The following is an 18,107-nucleotide window of genomic DNA, read 5'->3' as shown; positions in this document are numbered from 1 at the left end:
AAACCCCGATTTCGTCACTCACTGATGATCATCAAAATTCTTAGAGTACTTCCTGAAGTCCCAGAAAGCTGAAATTTGGTATGTAAGCTAGTATTAGTACACAAACAACAAAAAAATTCTAAAACTTGGAACTTTTACCCCCCAACCCCTTAAACTAGGGGATGGAAGTTTGTATGAGACTTCCGCAAATTTTGATACTAGAGGTCTGAAAATTGATATAGGGACTCCTTGTTATTAACAATAATAATAAAGTACATAAAAAATAATAATCGGTTATTAGTTTATGTCGAAAATTTACATTTTGTAATTTTGGTATTTACGTTTTGGCGGAGATCCCCGTTTGCATATCAGTTCAACATAAACTCAAAAACAGCGTGCTTAAACCGAATATGGTGAAGATTGGATGATATTTATAGTATAAAATGTGTCGGAGGTAAAATGCAACTATAATATTGTCATAAGCAACTTACAAAAAGAAGTGAAATCCCACCAAAAACATTTTCATGTAAAATGTTGCCAAGACGAGATCATATGGCTCGCACTGTCAAAAAGTTATCAGATCTCATGTAGAGCCAAGCTTCTAACTCTACACGCCCTAACTCTACAAGCCCTAACTTCGCAAACTCTACACCTTAGTCAAAATATGCGGCTTGGCCGTTTCGTTACTACCGGCTGCCGATGTTGTAGTTGACGAATTTCCTGTCTCATTTATATAAATATATTTTCTCTTTTTATTTTTATTTGTATTATATGTATATCAATTATTCTTTTTCTTTTTTTTTTAATAGAACTATTGTATGACAGAAAAGTAAAAAACAGTGAAAAAAATTTTCACCTTACGCCCACGTGACGGTAGCGAAACGGCCAAGCCACATATTTTGACTAAGGTGTAGAGTTTGCGAAGTTAGGGCTTGTAGAGTTAGGGCGTGTAGAGTTAGAAGCTTGGCTCTACATGAGATCTGATAACTTTTTGACAGTGCGAGCCATATGATCTCGTCTTGGCAACATTTTACATGAAAATGTTTTTGGTGGGATTTATATTTCTTGACGGCGGGATCCTGAATCCGTGGAAATTATGGAATAAAAGTATATGTTGCCATGTGACCGTCTTTATTTTATGTTAGCCGTTCCAGAGACAGTTGTGCGACTTATATGTATATGTATGTATGGAAACCAGAATGTAACTAAGTATAAAGACTACAAAACTAAGTACATTTTTTGAAGGCAGAATGTAGTATATTTTAATTTTATTTGATTACTAGCTGTGCTCGCGACTTCGTCCGCGTGGAATTTACCAAAAAAGTTTTTTTTTCAGTTAGCAAAGTTTCTAAAATAAAAGTAACCTAAGTTACTTCTTATTACATCAGCTATCTTCCAGTGAGAGTCAAAGTTTCAGAGATTAAGCGGATAGCTAATGGTCATCATGTAGTCTCATTTAAATTTGATCTAGGTCTGATAACTACTTTATGAGTAATCTTTGATAGCGCGTATTTACTTAACTATTGTTTGTCTACTTACGTTGTACCTATTACTTGTCGATGTAATCGAAGTCGGTTAAAAACCGACTTCCAAAAAAGGAGGAGGTTCTCAATTCGACTGTATTTTTTTTTTTTTAATGTATGTTACATCAGAACTTTTGACCGTGTGGACCGATTTAGACAAATGTTTTTTTAATAGAAAGGTGGTGTGTGCCAATTGGTCCCATTTAAATTTATTTGAGATCTAACAACTACTTTTCGAGTTATTTTTATTTATTTTATTTATTTTATAGGCAATCCGACAGCGTTATGTTATAATAGTATGTTACAATATAATTTACAAATATGGCCAAAATAGGATCACACTGATATATAAAAATATTATTCTTTATAAAATACATAACTAGACACTATATTTAAAAAATAACAGAAAGTAATGAAAAGTAAACGGCTATGTTCCGTCTCCTCCACTGCAGTTAGAGGTGAGTGTAAGACATGAAAAGGTGAATGCGTGTTCGTGTAGGTGTGTGCATGTAAGACGAAGGTGTGTTAGTGTGGGTTTGTGTATAAATCTGTAGGTGCTGGTTTTGAATATTTTTGATAATACTACGAAAAATGCATCATTTTGATTTCTTTTTTAATTGCCGTCTTCGTTCTTAGGTAAAACAGGTCTAAGTTTGGATACTGCGTGTTATACGTATTGACAATACGGCAGAGGACCGAGTTACGTGCGTAATTAGTTCTTACTCGAGGTGTATGAAACAATGGTTTAATATGTCTTTTTTTTATTATGTTATGGGCTTACTCTTGACCTCAGTCTAGCTCTAGAGCACAGACGAGGTCGAAGATGGAGCGAGTTCGCCCAGAACGCTTTAAACATGTTCGGGTTGTATGAACTCGGAAACACAGACGCCGGCAGGGAATTCCATTCCTTGGCTGTGCGCATTAAAAAAGATGATTCGAAGCGCTTTGTACGTATGAAAGGTATATCAATCAGGTAGGGATGAAAGCCCGCGGTACGTCTGTAAGTCCGGTGGAAGAAAGGAGATGGGGGTATGAGCTCGTGCAGCTCTAGGGCACACTCCCCAAAGTACAACCTGTAAAAGACCGTTAGACTGGCAACCTTTCTTCGGTGAGCCAGAGTGTGAAGAGATTTCACCAAACTGGCATTACCGATTAGCCGCTTGGTTCTGCGTTCCACTGAGTCCAGTGTGGCGAGTTGATATTTAGCTGAGCCATCCCACAAGTGACTGCATGTCTAGAGCGTCTTGATGGTATTCGGAATTCAATCTGGGATAAAAGCTCACTGCAATCTATTTTCCCACTCACGATATCATGCAATAGGATAATATCGTACTGCTTACGACGTTGGGATAGGGATTCTATTTGGTAGTGTTTACATGAATCAACATAGGTGGGACAGATTCTGTAACTTTTGAAATTTAAAAGTTTTATAATTTTTTTCTGGAGTGATTCAATCCTGTCGATGTGTACATTGTATACAGGGGCCCATATACTACAAGCGTATTCCAGTATAGTTCGAACGAAGCAGAAGTATAAAATTTTGATACAACCTATATTTTTAAATGTGTTGCAAACTCGTGATATGAAACCTAGTTGACTATATGCTTTAGAAATTATTGTATCGATATGATTTACAAAAGTCATTTTTGAATCTAGTATCACCCCTAGGTCTCGAACAGAATCGAATTTTATTATTATATTTGCTTAGATTACAACGCTACAGAGAATCTTTTAATAACAGTTAAATAATAACTATTGACTGACGTGATATACACAGACATATATACAAAAACAAACATACACACACACACACACAAACTCACACACACACACACACACACATACACATGGTAATAAATAGTGAACAACTAAACACACATGGCACATGTTTTCCATCTAAATGTTAATTATAGTTTAAAGTTATTAATGTTAATGTTAGCTAGTTTTGATTTATTTCGTACCATTGAATTGATAATAATTAGTTTTTAAGGGCATAATTTGTTATTAAATATATTTAAGGGGAGGATACTGGCGTCTGCAACACAGTGCAAACTAGTGCAGGAGTCAGGGTAATCTGTATTGTATAATTTATGATTGTGTCCAATAAAGATTATTATTATTATTATTATTATTTTTTACGATGGGGACATTGTTTATAGCATAAGTATATAATATAGGATTCTTTTTACGAGTGAAAGTAATTCGATGACGTTTAGCTGTGTTTACAGTGATACGATTACTTAAATAATATATGTATAGATTATTTAGGTCACATTATATTTTGTGGCAATCAGTGATGTTATTAATTTTTAAATAAATCTTCTTGTCGTCAGCAAACATTATAAATTTAGAGTAAGTTAAACATGAACCAATATCGTAGAGATACGCATTGAAGAGTAATGGACCTAGTATAGACCCCTGAGGAACTCCAGAAATAACTGAAACGTAAGAACTTTGCACTCTTCCCAAGGTTATGGCTTGACTCCTATTTGTTACGTACGAGCTTATCCATCTAAAAAGGTCACCTCTTATACCCAGGGCATGCAACTTGTGTAACAGAATTACGTGATCAACCCTGTCGAACGCCTTTTCAAAACCTGTGTATATAGCGTCAACTTGAATACCACTATCCATTGAGCGAAAGATGTAATCTGTGAATACCATTAAATTACTTACAGTAGAACGCCTCTTCATAAATCCATGTTGCTCATCCGGGATCGAAGAGAGAATTAACGGACTTATAGATTGGTATACTAATTTTTCGAAGATTTTACAAAATAAGTTTAATTTTGAGATTGGCCGATAATTCTCAATCCGACCAGGGGAACCACTTTTATGAATGGGTATAACTAACGCTTCTTTCCAGATACTAGGAAAAGTGCCAAAAACGTTTAAAGAAAGATTAAAAATTAAGGTCAACGGCTTAGCTAGGCAAGAAGCACAGTTTTTTATAAACGTTGGAGGGATCTTATCACTACCTGGGCCCTTGTTAAGATCAATACTTTTTAGCAATTTTAAAACCACATCCTCAGAGAAGCTTAGCCTATGAATTGTATCAGTTGATTCCGCTAGTGGTGGGAGATTATATTGAGAAGCTGGTTTTTGAAATACACTTTCGAAAAAATGGCTGAAACCTTCGCAAGCGTCCGCTACACAGCGGTAAGAATTGTCACCTAATGTTAGTACGTTGGGGTATCCTGTGTTGTTGCTACGTAATGTTTTCAAGTATGACCATAGGTATTTAGGGTTCCTCTTAAGATTTATTTGTATATATTCTTGATACGATCGAGTTATATCTAATAATGCGTTTTTACTTGACGCTTTTTTCGTCGACCTACGTTGTATTATACTGCATAACTTTCTACTGGATGTACCGATTTTGATAATTCTTTTTTTTTTTGGAAAGGAGATATCCCTAGTTTAGTATCATGATAAGAAAACCAGGATCTAATGATGGGATCTTCGAGAAATCGAGGGAAACTCTTGAAAATCCGCAATAACTTTTTACTGGGTGTACCGATTTTGATTATTCTTTTTTTGTTGGAAAGAAGATATCCCTAGTTTAGTACCATGATAAGGAAACCAGGATTTGATGATGGAATCCCAGAGAAATCGAGGGAAACTCTTGAAAATCCGCAATAACTTTTTACTGGGTGTACCGATTTTGATAATTTTATTTTAATCTAAAGCTGATGTTTGTTATGTGGTCACATATAAATTTTATTGAGATCTGATCACTACTTTTTGAGTAATCTTTGATAACGCGTAGTTACTTGACTATTTTTTCGTTGATCTACGTTGTATTACTCGTCGATGTAATTGAAGTCGGTTTTTTTTCGTTTGCGAGCAAACACAATTATTTTTTTCGTTTGCGAGCAAACACAATTAATTATAAGAGCTTCAGCTGCGTGCGCTGCGTAAACCATTAAAACTACCCAAAATTATGGATGACGAAATGGAGAAGTTTCTTGATGTTGTTAATATTATATTCAACGTAATGTACATTAGTAGGTGCGTGTAGGCAAGTTCGCGAGTTCGATTCCCGCTTGGAGTGGATATTTGTAAATGTAAAATCCCACCAAAAACATTTTCATGTAAAATGTTGCCAAGACGAGATCATATGGCTCGCACTGTCAAAAAGTTATCAGATCTCATGTAGAGCCAAGCTTCTAACCCTACACGCCCTAACTCTACAAACCCTAACTTTACAAACTCTACACCTTAGTCAAAATACGTGGCTTGGCCGTTTCGCTACCGTCACGTGGGCGTAAGGTGAAAAATTTATTCACTGTTTATTACTTTTCTGTTATACAATAGTTCTATTAAAGAAAAAATAAAAAGAAGAAGAATAATTGATATACATATAATACAAATAAAAATAAAAAGAGAATATATATATATACATAAATGAGACAGGAAAGTCGTCATCTACAACATCGGCAGCCGGTAGTAACGAAACGGCCAAGCCACATATTTTGACTAAGGTGTAGAGTTTGTAAAGTTAGGGTTTGTAGAGTTAGGGCGTGTAGGGTTAGAAGCTTGGCTCTACATGAGATCTGATAACTTTTTGACAGTGCGAGCCATATGATCTCGTCTTGGCAACATTTTACATGAAAATGTTTTTGGTGGGATTTCACTTCTTTTTGTAAGTTGCTTATGACAATATTATAGCTGCATTTTACCTCCGACACATTTTATACCATAAATATCATCCAATCTTCACAATATTCGGTTTAAGCACGCTGTTTTAGATTTTATGTTGAACTGATATGCAAACGGTGACCTCCGCCAAAACTTAAATACCAAAATTACAAAATGTAAATTTTCGACATAAACTAATAACCAATTTTTATTTTTTATGTATTTTATTATTATTATTAATAACAAGGAGTCCCTATATCAATTATCAGACCTCTAGCATCAAAATTTGCGGAAGTCTCATACAAACTTCCATCCCCTAGTTTAAGGGGTTGGGGGGTAAAAGTTCCAAGTTTTAGAATTTTTTTGTTGTTTGTGTACTAATACTAGCTTACATACCAAATTTCAGCTTTCTGGGACTTCAGGAAGTACTCTATGAATTTTGATGATCATCAGTGAGTGACGAAATCGGGGTTTTTTAGATATCAATAAAATCTAAAGTATAAGAGCTATGCAATTGAAACTTTATATGTTTAATAAGTCCGCTTTTGACATCATATTCCCAGAATATTGTTTATCTGGTATAATCCAAACCCAAGTTATGAGGGTTCAAAAAAACGACGAAGCACTTCGAGAAAATATAGGTAGTGCTTTTCGTTTTTTTTTTTTTTTTTGTCTCGTCTTGGCGGGGGCACTACCGTGCCCCCAGATTTTCTTTTTGGTCTGGGTGTTTCTCCTAGTGAGTCGCTCCTTGTAGGTCTCTTCTCGTGGGTCTTGCCACTGTGTTTCGGAGAGAACTTAAAGCTGTCGGTCCTGCTTGTTAACATAGAAACCTAATAACGAGCGTTACTCATAATAGGAAATCATTTTCCGACAACTCGCATTGAAAAATCGTCGTGGATAAAGCTCCCACCGTTTTCCTATGAGTACATCAACACGAAGACTATGTCAGCAGAGGGTAAATATGTGAATATATATAATTGTAGTGCGTGTAGTGACGGATTAATAGACTGTTTGACCTCGACAATACTTCGACTTCAGCCTTGTTTTAATCTTTTCTGTAAAATACTAATAAGATTACCCCTATTATTGCCAATAACAATCATAACGAAATAATCAAAGCATTTATGTGTTTTTAACCTCGTTTCCATTTTGATAGTAAAAATTTGATGAAATCAGTGTTGCACCTGAAAGTATTTTTTTGTTTTATTTATTGATCATATTATTTTATCTTCATCGATTAAAAGTGAGTAAATACTTTGTTGATATCGGTTATTCCCACACGTTATCTACAAAATGATCATCTTCCTAGATTCAATGTATTTTTAACTAAGTTCCAAAAAAGGAGAAGGTTCTTGATTCGACTATATTCTTTTATGTATATTACTTCAGAACTAGTGACTGGGGGGACCGATTTCGATAAAAAAAAATTTAATCGAAGGGTAGTGCGTGTCATTCACAACTTTTTGAGTTATATATCTTAATGTGTTTTTAGTTAACTATTTTTTCGTCGACCTACGTTGTATTATACCGCATAAATTTTTACGGGGTGTACCGATTTTGATGTTTTTTTAATTTAATCGAAATTAATATTAATTCAATGATAAATGCTGTGTAGTTACGGCATCAAAGAATATAGCCACCCTCTCTTCCCGTGGGTGTCGTAAGAGGCGGCTAAGGGATAACACAGTTCCACTACCACCTTGGAACTTATAATTGTGTTTGCTCGCAAACGAAAAAAAAACCGACTTCAATTACATCGACGAGTAATACAACGTAGATCGACGAAAAAATAGTCAAGTAACTACGCGTTATCAAAGATTACTCAAAAAGTAGTTATCAGATCTCGATAAAATTTATATGTGACCACATGATAAATATCAGCTTTCGATTAAATCAAAAATTATCAAAATCGGTATACCCAGTAAAAAGTTATTGCGGATTTACGAGAGTTTCCCTCGATTTCTCTGGGATCCCATCATCAGATCCTGGTTTCCTTATCATGGTACCAAACTAGGGATATCCTCTTTCCAACAAAAAAAGAATTATCAAAATCGGTACATCTAGTAGAAAGTTATGCGGTATAATACAACGTAGGTCGACGAAAAAAGCGTCAAGTAAAAACGCATTATTAGATATAGCTCGAAAAGTAGTTGTTAGATCTCAAATAAATTTAAATGGGACCAATTGGCACACACCACCTTTCGATTAAAATAAAATTTGTCGAAATCGGTCCACCTGGTCAAAAGTTCTGATGTAACATACATTAAAAAAAAAAAAAAAAAAAAAAAAAAAATACAGTCGAATTGAGAACCTCCTCCTTTTTTGGAAGTCGGTTAAAAAAGCCGACCGATGGCGGGATAGCCATCTAATGTTGGCTTTGAAATACACAGACCGAAGACGGGCAGCAGCGTCTTCGGTGCGACAAAGTCAGCCCTGCGGTTACCAACCCGCCTGCTCAGCATGGTGACTATGGGCAAAACACATGAGTTCACGCCATTTTTGGGGTGAACTTGTGGAGGCCTATGTCCAATAGTGGACTGCGATAGGCTGAAGTGATTTTCAATGTTCTCTTCATTTAGAAAATATCACTCTCATATGCCCACGTGTGTTTGCTTATAATGCTAAGTGATATTTGCTTTTGCTGAATCATTATTTATCATTTATCACAGAGATTTTACACAGAGAGGCTGGTGCAGCGCATACTTGTGCTCTATTAAGAATATCATTAATTATTGTATAAAGAATTTAAAAATATAAATAATAATTTATATTTTATTTTTTCCTTAATATATTTTTTATGGGTCAAAAGTACCCAAATTTGAGTTTTTTCGGACTTTTAAAAATATAGTCACCACGCTGAGCAGGCGGGTTGGTGACCGCAGGGCTGGCTTTGTCGCAACGAAGACGCTGCTGGCCGTCTTCGGCCTGTGAATTTCAAAGCCAGCAGTTGGATGGTTATCCCGCCATAGGTCGGCTTTTTAAGTTCCAAGGTAGTAGTGGAACTGTGTTATCCCTTAGTCGCCTCTTATGGCACCCACTGGAAGAGAGGGGGTGGCTATATTCTTTTACGTTTCACACAGAATGATAATGTTCAATATATTACTACCTACGTCATGTCATTAATTTAAACAATAATAAGTATAATAAATAATGCGCATTTATCGTTGAAGTGCGTATCATAAGACGACAATAGGTTATTATTATACAGAACTGAGGAGTGTCAACTAACTCTCTATCTACTAACACTTATTGAATTCAATAACTCGCCTTTACAGCAACACCAGTGAGACGAACCGGGTACTAATGAGTCTTTTAAGAGGACTTAGGGAGGAAGCTCGTCCTAAGGGTCCTATCGAGATCACACCTCGGCTCTACATTATATTGCATAACTCACTGTATTTCTGCTTAAATAACAGCGCCAAATTTCGAAGGATGTGTTGCTATAATATTTTTGTTTATTGTATGAGTATGTTAGATATAAAATAAGATCTGTTAGTCAAAGCTGACAAAAAGCAAAAATATGAAAAAGTGAAATTTTGAAATAATTTTTAAGTAGTTTTTATTATTGGTATTGGTTTTATAATATGGCAATACCACCTAATAGTCCGTACTCCGTAGAGCGAAAGACTCGAATCCAGCTCTCAATAAATTAAAAAAAAAGTCCGTACTCCGTACATGAGAAGGTCATAGAGGTTATTAGTGTCAAAAAAAGAGAGCAAGTTACCGTAGAAGAAATACACCGGCAGTTTATTTGAAAATATTTAAATAATTTAAAAATGGGTGGAAAGTATAAGATTGTAATGATCCGCCACGGCGAGAGTGAATGGAACCAAAAAAACCTTTTTTGCGGCTGGTACGACGCTGACCTCAGTGACAAGGGTAAATTATGCTTTTACTATGTGATGTGATCTCCTTGTTAAGCATGAAGGTTACATGTTATTTAATTACCTTCTTTATAATATTAGATAATACTATGACATTATCATTAGTATTATTCTGTCAAAATATCAATACCTAATTATTTACTATGTCTTATTTTATTGTTGAATAAAGCCAATATTCTATTTGGTTCTGTCTTTATCTGTATCAATTTATTCAACAATAATTTTGTGTTTTGCTGATATTGTGCTCGCTATGCCTGACGAAAAGGAAAAGTCTTCCTCAATATCGCGGTATCTACGTCCCGAACGTTTTGACGTGGAACCCGCAATGGCCGGCTCAGACCTGAAATGGATTCATTGGAAGTACTCATTTGAAAATTTTATCGCACAGGAAGCCGCTTCGGCTGACGATGCCCTTAAGTACAAACTCCTTGTAAACCATATTTCGCCATCAACATTTAATTTCATTCAAGCTTGCACCACGTACGTCGATGCCATGACCACTCTCAGTACCACCTACGAGAAACGAAAAAATATTACCTTGGCTCGGCATCGCCTTGCTACTAGAAAGCAACAGCCTGGCGAAACGTTAGCTGAATATTCGAGATCTCTTGCCATTCTTGCTCGTGAATGTCACTTCAAAGCTGTTACTGCTAATGAACATCAAAACGAAACCGTATGTGGTACGTTCATTGCCGGAATATTGTCACAGAAAATAAGAGAAAGGCTGCTAGAAAAATCGACTATGTCTCTGGAAGAAACATTGAATCTGGCAATATCTTTAGAAACTGCTGAAAATACTTCACGATTACTTACAGTATCATCTCCATCAACGTCTGCTGTCCCTGTTAATGCAATCTCTGAAACTCAAGCACCGCAACCAAAGCTCAATTTAGCAGCAACAAGAACTCAAAATTTTCAATACAGTCGCCCTACGCAAAGTGACCGCCGATGCTTTTTCTGCGGTGGCAATGTTCATCAAAGGATCAAGTGCCCCGCTAATAATGCTCAATGTCAACTTTGCTCCAAAAAAGGACATTTTGCAACCGTTTGCCGTAGTTCAAGACCAGGTCAACGTACAGTAAATGTTATTACCACAGACAATGACGACGTTACTCAACCCCAACTTACCGATTCTCATTTGTCAATTATATCCGCTGCTGCTCCATCAAGCCTACGCAAAGCTACCATTCCTATTACCTTGAACAACTATCAAGCAGATGCGCTACTCGACACCGGAAGTTCAATCAGCTTTATCGATAAGAATACTGCTCTAACCATGAACCTTAAACGAAAGCCCTGTCGACAAGCGATAACTTTAGCATCTCTTAACAATATATCATATGTCGAGGGACTATGCTACGCTACAATTCAGATTGGTGAACATATATACCAGCATCAACCTCTGCTCATTGTTGGCGATCTGTGTGCTGACGTTATCATTGGGCATGATATATTAGGAAAACACTCATCATTTGAACTTCAATTCGGGGGAGACAAAAGGCCCTTGAAAGTTTGCAATGTAATGGAGGCATCTGTCCCACCAGCTTCAGTTTTTACCAATCTTTCACCAAATATAAAACCTATAGCTATTCGCTCCAGACGGCATTCTCAAGAAGACCAAGAATTTATATCTAACGAAATAAGCAACTTACTTAAAGACAAGGTTATCGAACCCAGTATCTCGCCTTGGAGGGCACAAGTACTCGTTACGAGTGATGGCTATCATCGGAAGCGTCTTGTCATAGACTATTCTCAAACTATAAATAGATTTACGGAACTAGATGCATATCCTTTACCTAACATCGATTCTATCATAACTCAAGTCGCTAAATACAATATTTTTAGCCAAATCGACCTCAAAAGTGCTTATCACCAAGTTCCAATTCTTCAAAAGGAGAAGGTATACACCGCCTTCGAAGCGTGCGGGAATCTCTACCAATTCACACGAATACCATTTGGAGTCACAAATGGTGTAGCGGCTTTCCAGCGAACCTTACAGTATATCATTGATTCGGAAAAACTGAAAGGTACATATGCTTACTTAGACGATGTAACTGTATGCGGAAAAGATAAGCAGGATCATGATGATAACCTTCGCAAATTCATGAAAGCTACTGAAAAATACAAACTCACTCTAAATATGAGTAAATGCACTTTTGAATCAGAATCCATAAATCTTCTCGGCTATACCATCCATCATAACGTTATCAAACCTGACAAATCTCGATTGGAACCACTGACGAATCTTCCTATCCCATCTGATACAACTACTTTGAAAAGAGCACTGGGACTATTCGCTCATTATTCAAAGTGGGTCAACAACTTTTCTGCCAAAATCAGACCTCTGATCGAAGCTACATTTCCTTTATCTGAAGAGGCTATTAACTCTTTTAACAATCTAAAGATTGACATTTCTAAATCAGCCTTGGCTGGAATAGACGACAAAGAGATATTTTCTGTTGAAACTGACGCCTCTGACTTCGCGATCGCAGCAACGCTGTCACAGAAAGGGCGTCCCGTAGCGTTCTTCTCACGATCGCTTAACGATTCTGAGAAAAGACAACCTTCTATTGAGAAAGAGGCTTGCGCTATAGTTGAAGCTTTACGCAAATGGAGACACTTCTTGATTGGAAGACACTTTCTACTCATAACTGATCAACAGTCTGTTGCATTTATGTTCAACCAAACACACTCTAATAAGATCAAGAACGAAAAGATCGAGAGATGGCGCCTAGAATTGTCTTGTTTTAAATACGACATTGTTTATCGACCCGGAAAACAGAACTTTGCTGCCGATGCGCTCTCTCGAGTCTGCATGCACATAAATACTTTGTCTAATAGCTCCAAACTTGTTGAACTACACCGATCTCTTTGCCATCCTGGAATTACACGTATGGTTCATTGGGTCAGATCGAAGAACTTACCATATTCCATCGAAGAAGTGAAAAGAATGACGGCAGCATGCCCTATCTGTGCTGAAATCAAACCTCGTTATATGAAACACCAAGGGCATCTGATAAAGGCAACTGCACCTTTCGAAAGACTGAACTTAGATTTTAAAGGGCCGATTCCATCTAATACTCAAAACCGATACATTTTAACAATAATCGATGAATATAGTCGTTTTCCGTTTGCGTATGCCTGTAAGGATATGACATCCGGAACGATCATAAATTGCCTTAAAGATTTATTTTCCACGTTTGGTACTCCGGCTTATATCCATTCCGATAGAGGAAGTTCATTTATATCGGATGAAATAAGACATTTCTTAACCTCACTGGGAACATCTTGTAGTCGCACCACCCCTTACAATCCCCAAGGAAACGGTTTGGTTGAGAGACTAAATGGTACGCTGTGGCGAACAATTCAATTACATCTCAGATCGAATAACGAAGACGTTGCTAACTGGGAGAAAGCTTTGCTGCCAGCGCTACATTCCATAAGATCCCTCTTATGTACGGGAACCAATGCAACGCCACATGAGCGTATGTTCAACCATCCTCGTCGCTCGATAAACGGCCAATCTTTACCAACTTGGCTTCATTCACCCGGACCTGTTTATATGAAGAAGAACGTAAGGAGTTCCAAATATGATCCGGCTGTAGAAGAGGTACAGCTGTTACAAAGCAATCCTGAATATTCTTACGTTCGATTAGCGGATGGACGAGAGACGACAGTCTCTAATAGGTCCTTAGCGCCACTACCACAGGCCGTTGATGATGACTCGTCGGACGACGAAGAGCAATTAGAAATGGAGGAGGTCCCTTCTAACGAAGCTCCACCTGCTAGCCCAGAAGTGGAGAGTACACAAGTTCGTCGCTCTGTTCGAGAACGCAGACCTCCAGCCCACTTTCAAGATTACGTCTCTTCATAAAGGGGGGGGTGAATGATGTGATCTCCTTGTTAAGCATGAAGGTTACATGTTATTTAATTACCTTCTTTATAATATTAGATAATACTATGACATTATCATTAGTATTATTCTGTCAAAATATCAATACCTAATTATTTACTATGTCTTATTTTATTGTTGAATAAAGCCAATATTCTATTTGGTTCTGTCTTTATCTGTATCACTATGTATATTAAAAACAGATTTGTAAGTCTTCAGGAGATAAAAAATATTGTATAATTTTTAATGTATTTTTTGTTATGCATTCGTTATGAGCAATTGAGTAAAAAAATTATAATTTAATATTTTTATTCAAATTCATAGTATTTTTGTTTAGGTCGCGAGGAGGCCGTCTCTGCGGGTAAGGCTTTAAAAGCTGAAGGTTACAAGTTCGACGTTGCCCATACATCAGTTCTCAAGCGCGCCCAAATCACTTTGAACAGTATCCTTCAAGAACTTGGCCAAACTGATATTCCAATAAATAAGACTTGGCGTCTAAATGAGAGGCATTATGGTGGACTCACTGGGCTAAACAAAGCAGAAACAGCTGCGAAATATGGTGAAGCTCAGGTTTGACATTTATCAACATTTAACATGGTAACATTTTATTTTCTTTAAAGTAGATTTAATCAAATACTTATTATTTACAACAATCACTATGTAATACACAATTTTCATTACTATGAAATTTCATATTATGCATGTACTGACCAAAATAACTTCTTTCTTTGAAATAATAATAATTGTTGCAATTGAAAACCATTACAGGTGCAAATTTGGCGTAGAAGTTTTGATATACCTCCACCAGCAATGGAAAAGGATCACCCATACTATGATAACATAGTTAATGACCCTCGTTACGCTGGCGACCCAAAACCAGAGGAATTCCCCATGTTCGAGAGCTTGAAACTCACAATTGAAAGGACACTTCCCTATTGGAACAATGTTATTGTTCCTCAGGTAAATAATGCTTTTTTTAAATGGCTTTAATAAGTAGGAGGTTCTCAATTCGTTTGTATCTTTTAAATTAATGGTGTAATTGTAAGACCCAGTAGTTATATTTCTAACTGAGGTAGGGCATAGTAGGAAATATCCTGACCAAAATCTGGAGCAGCCCGACTGGGGACCTTACAAAAGATCGCAGCTAAATAATACTGCTTTCAAGCAGTGTTGTGTTCCTGTGGTGAGTGAGGTGACCATAGCTCGTGAGGATTGGGGGTAGGATTGGCAACGCCCTTGCGATGCTTCTAGTCTTTTAGGCGTCTAAGCTACAGTAATCGCTTATCAGGTGAGCAGTATGCATGTTTGCCAACCTAGTTATATTTAAAAAAAAAAAAAACATACATATACTTATTGCTTAGATTTGATGATAGATTGGTGCAGCGGTCACAGTACTGGTTTGTTGCACTGGTGGTTGCAGGTTCATTCCACACTCTAGGAAAACATTAGTATAGGTCTTACAAGTATGTTGTTACTATAGCTACCTTCTCTTCAGGACGTGCTATTAATATCATCATATGGATATTCAGTTTGTAACTCTAGTTTGTTTTAGTATGAATTTTCCTAATTAAAATAAAATTCTTGGAAAAACTCAGACTGAAATTTGATTAAAGAACCTAGTTTAGATATATCTATGAAGACTTCAGAAATGTTTCTAATTTCATTTTTGGGATGTAAAAAAATTGTATGTGGTGATAAACGGTAACATCTCTTAGTAGCTGCAAGTAATATTTAATTTTAAATTGTTAAATTATGATATTTTTGCAATTTCAGATCAAAGAAGGCAAAAATATTATCATTGCTGCTCATGGAAACAGTCTTCGGGGGATTGTTAAGCATTTAGATGGTAAATTTTTTTTACAACTATTCATATATTTTACTAACTGACCTGGCGAACTTCGTAGCACCCTATTTTTTTTTTCTTAATATAATAATTACATATATTAAAATAAAATATAGCCTATCTTTCAAGTTGGATTAAACTGCACACGGTGTGCAAATTTGATTAAAATTGGTTGAGTAGTTTAAGGAGTCCATCACAGACAAACAATATTATGCGTAATTTATATGTATTAAGATTAAAAAGTCAACAAACAACAATTATGCTACAAAACAGCAAAAGTATTAAAAATTCTTGTCTAATGAAAACAAATTTTAACCACAAAATCTCGCTTTTCAACTCTTCAAGTGTATTTGCAATCAGTATGTGGGCTATATAATACGAGGTATTAATCTAAGTTACTAATGTGGTTTCATCTGTTTAAAATTACTTAATGTTTATGGTTACATCACACTTGCCATTTTTTTTATGTAGTAGTATGAGGTGCTGTGTGGCTACGGCACTAAAGAATTTAGCCACCCCCTCTCTTCCCGTGGGTGTCGTAAGAGGCGACTAAGGGATAACAGGGTTCCACAACCACCTTGGAACTTAAGAAGCCGACCGGTGGCGGGATAACCATCCAACTGCTGGCTTTGAAATACACAGGCTGAAGACGGGCAGCAGCGTCTTCGGTGCGACAAAGCCAGTACTGCGGTCACCAACCCGCCTGCCCAGCGTGGTGACTATGGGCAAAACACATGAGTTCACGTTATTTTTGGCGTAAACTTGTGGAGGCCTATGTCCAGCAGTGGACTGTTTAGGCTGTAATGATGATGAGTAGTATGAGGAATCTGAAAGTAGGATCATTTATTAACTTGCCTGTCCTGCCTTATGAACATGTAAATTGTTTAGAAGTGTAGAAAGACGTTTTAATTGTTTTAAACCTAATGATAAGTGATCACGGCGCTACATATTTGTGGTGTAAATGTCTTTAATGGATGGAACAGAACATAAGGATATACTAGTCGTGTGGTGTTCATGTTTGACTTATTCACTTAGGTACTGTATGGAATTCAATTTAATTTATGATTTTCTGTATATGTATACCCTTTAATATATACTACTCAATACTACCCTTTTTTTTTCTAAAACTCCATATTCATGATTATTTAATATGAAATTTTCAGATTTGTCCGATGCTGCCATTATGCAGTTGAATCTTCCAACGGGTATTCCTTTTGTATATGAGTTGGACGAGAACATGAAGCCTGTTGACTCTATGGTATTTCTCGGCGATGAAGAAACAGTTAAGAAAGCCATGGAAGCCGTTGCTGCACAGGGCAAAGCAAAGTAATCTTATGCTATACAAATACATAGTAAAATATTAAAATTAATAAATGTAATACTGTTAAAGTAATTAAATTAATGACAAATACCTAATGTATTGTAACTTTTTTATTTATTTTTCAAATTATATTAAAATGCATTGCAAAAAATAATGTAATGTTTATGAACTTGAATTGTGTCTATTTTATTTCGTATGTGTTTAAATTAATTTGGAAGAGAGATAAATATATAAGGAGACAAATCATATTATATATGTTTAGGAATTTATAATTTGAAATCGAATCTCTTGGCGTATAGTTGCAAAATGTTGATTTAATATTGAAAAAAAAGTGATGATAATTGTAATATTAGTCAGGAATTTAAGTGGTTGGCGATATGCCAAGATGTTTCGCACCTAACTATATAATTTAAAACCTATTTATTTTTAGTACCTAATAAAAAAACAATAAAACTATTATGAATATGGTTTTATTTACTTATATTTACTATGGAGTTATATTTTATGAACTTATTTGCAATAGTACTTTTATGTTAAATTTATTCACTTTATAAATATAGAATTACACCCATAGTATTTATCAATCCAACTATTAAAATCAACGGAAATTCTATACTGATATTATAAAGCTGAAGAGTTTGTTAGTTTGTTTCAAAGCGCTAATCTCCGAAACTACTGGTTCGAATAGAAAAAAAATATAGTTTTATGTTACTTTACATACTACATTACTACTACATTTACCTCAATTTAACGCGTGTGAAATTGCCGAGCACGGCTAGTCCTACTAGTATTATAAATGCAAAAGTTTACGAGAATGGATGTATGTTTGTTTGTTACTCTTTCACTCAAAAACTACTGTAGTGATTTTAATGAAAGTTGGTATGTAAATAGCTGGAGATTGGAAATTACGCGGGCGAGACCGCGTGGCGCAGCTAGTTATTAATAATTAGAAGTTTTCGTACTCGATAGTCTTTCATAAAATACATTTTATTGTTCCTACAAAAACAATAATCATTATGACTGT

At 35.9% G+C, this 18,107-nt stretch overlaps 1 protein-coding gene and 1 long non-coding RNA gene across 2 annotated transcripts; both read left to right on the top strand.

Moving 5' to 3' along the window:
• The first annotated feature begins 9,807 nt into the window (after positions 1–9,807).
• LOC123663535 (phosphoglycerate mutase 1) lies at positions 9,808–17,542 on the top strand. The gene is made up of 5 exons (XM_045598210.1): positions 9,808–10,022; positions 14,257–14,489; positions 14,688–14,879; positions 15,693–15,765; positions 16,926–17,542. The coding sequence occupies exons 1-5, from the start codon at positions 9,920–9,922 to the stop codon at positions 17,090–17,092; spliced, it is 768 nt and encodes a 255-aa protein (XP_045454166.1). The 5' UTR covers positions 9,808–9,919; the 3' UTR covers positions 17,093–17,542.
• Positions 16,171–16,871, top strand: LOC123663537. Its single transcript, XR_006744675.1, has 2 exons — positions 16,171–16,242; positions 16,586–16,871. It is a non-coding gene; the product is annotated as an uncharacterized LOC123663537 (long non-coding RNA).
• Positions 17,543–18,107: the final 565 nt, after the last annotated feature.

This window comes from Melitaea cinxia, chromosome 20 (genome assembly GCF_905220565.1).
Source record: "Melitaea cinxia chromosome 20, ilMelCinx1.1, whole genome shotgun sequence".
In the NCBI taxonomy this organism is placed as follows: domain Eukaryota; kingdom Metazoa; phylum Arthropoda; class Insecta; order Lepidoptera; family Nymphalidae; genus Melitaea; species Melitaea cinxia.
The sequence above is the reverse complement of the archived record's forward strand: the minus strand, read 5'-3'. Positions and strand labels throughout refer to the sequence as shown.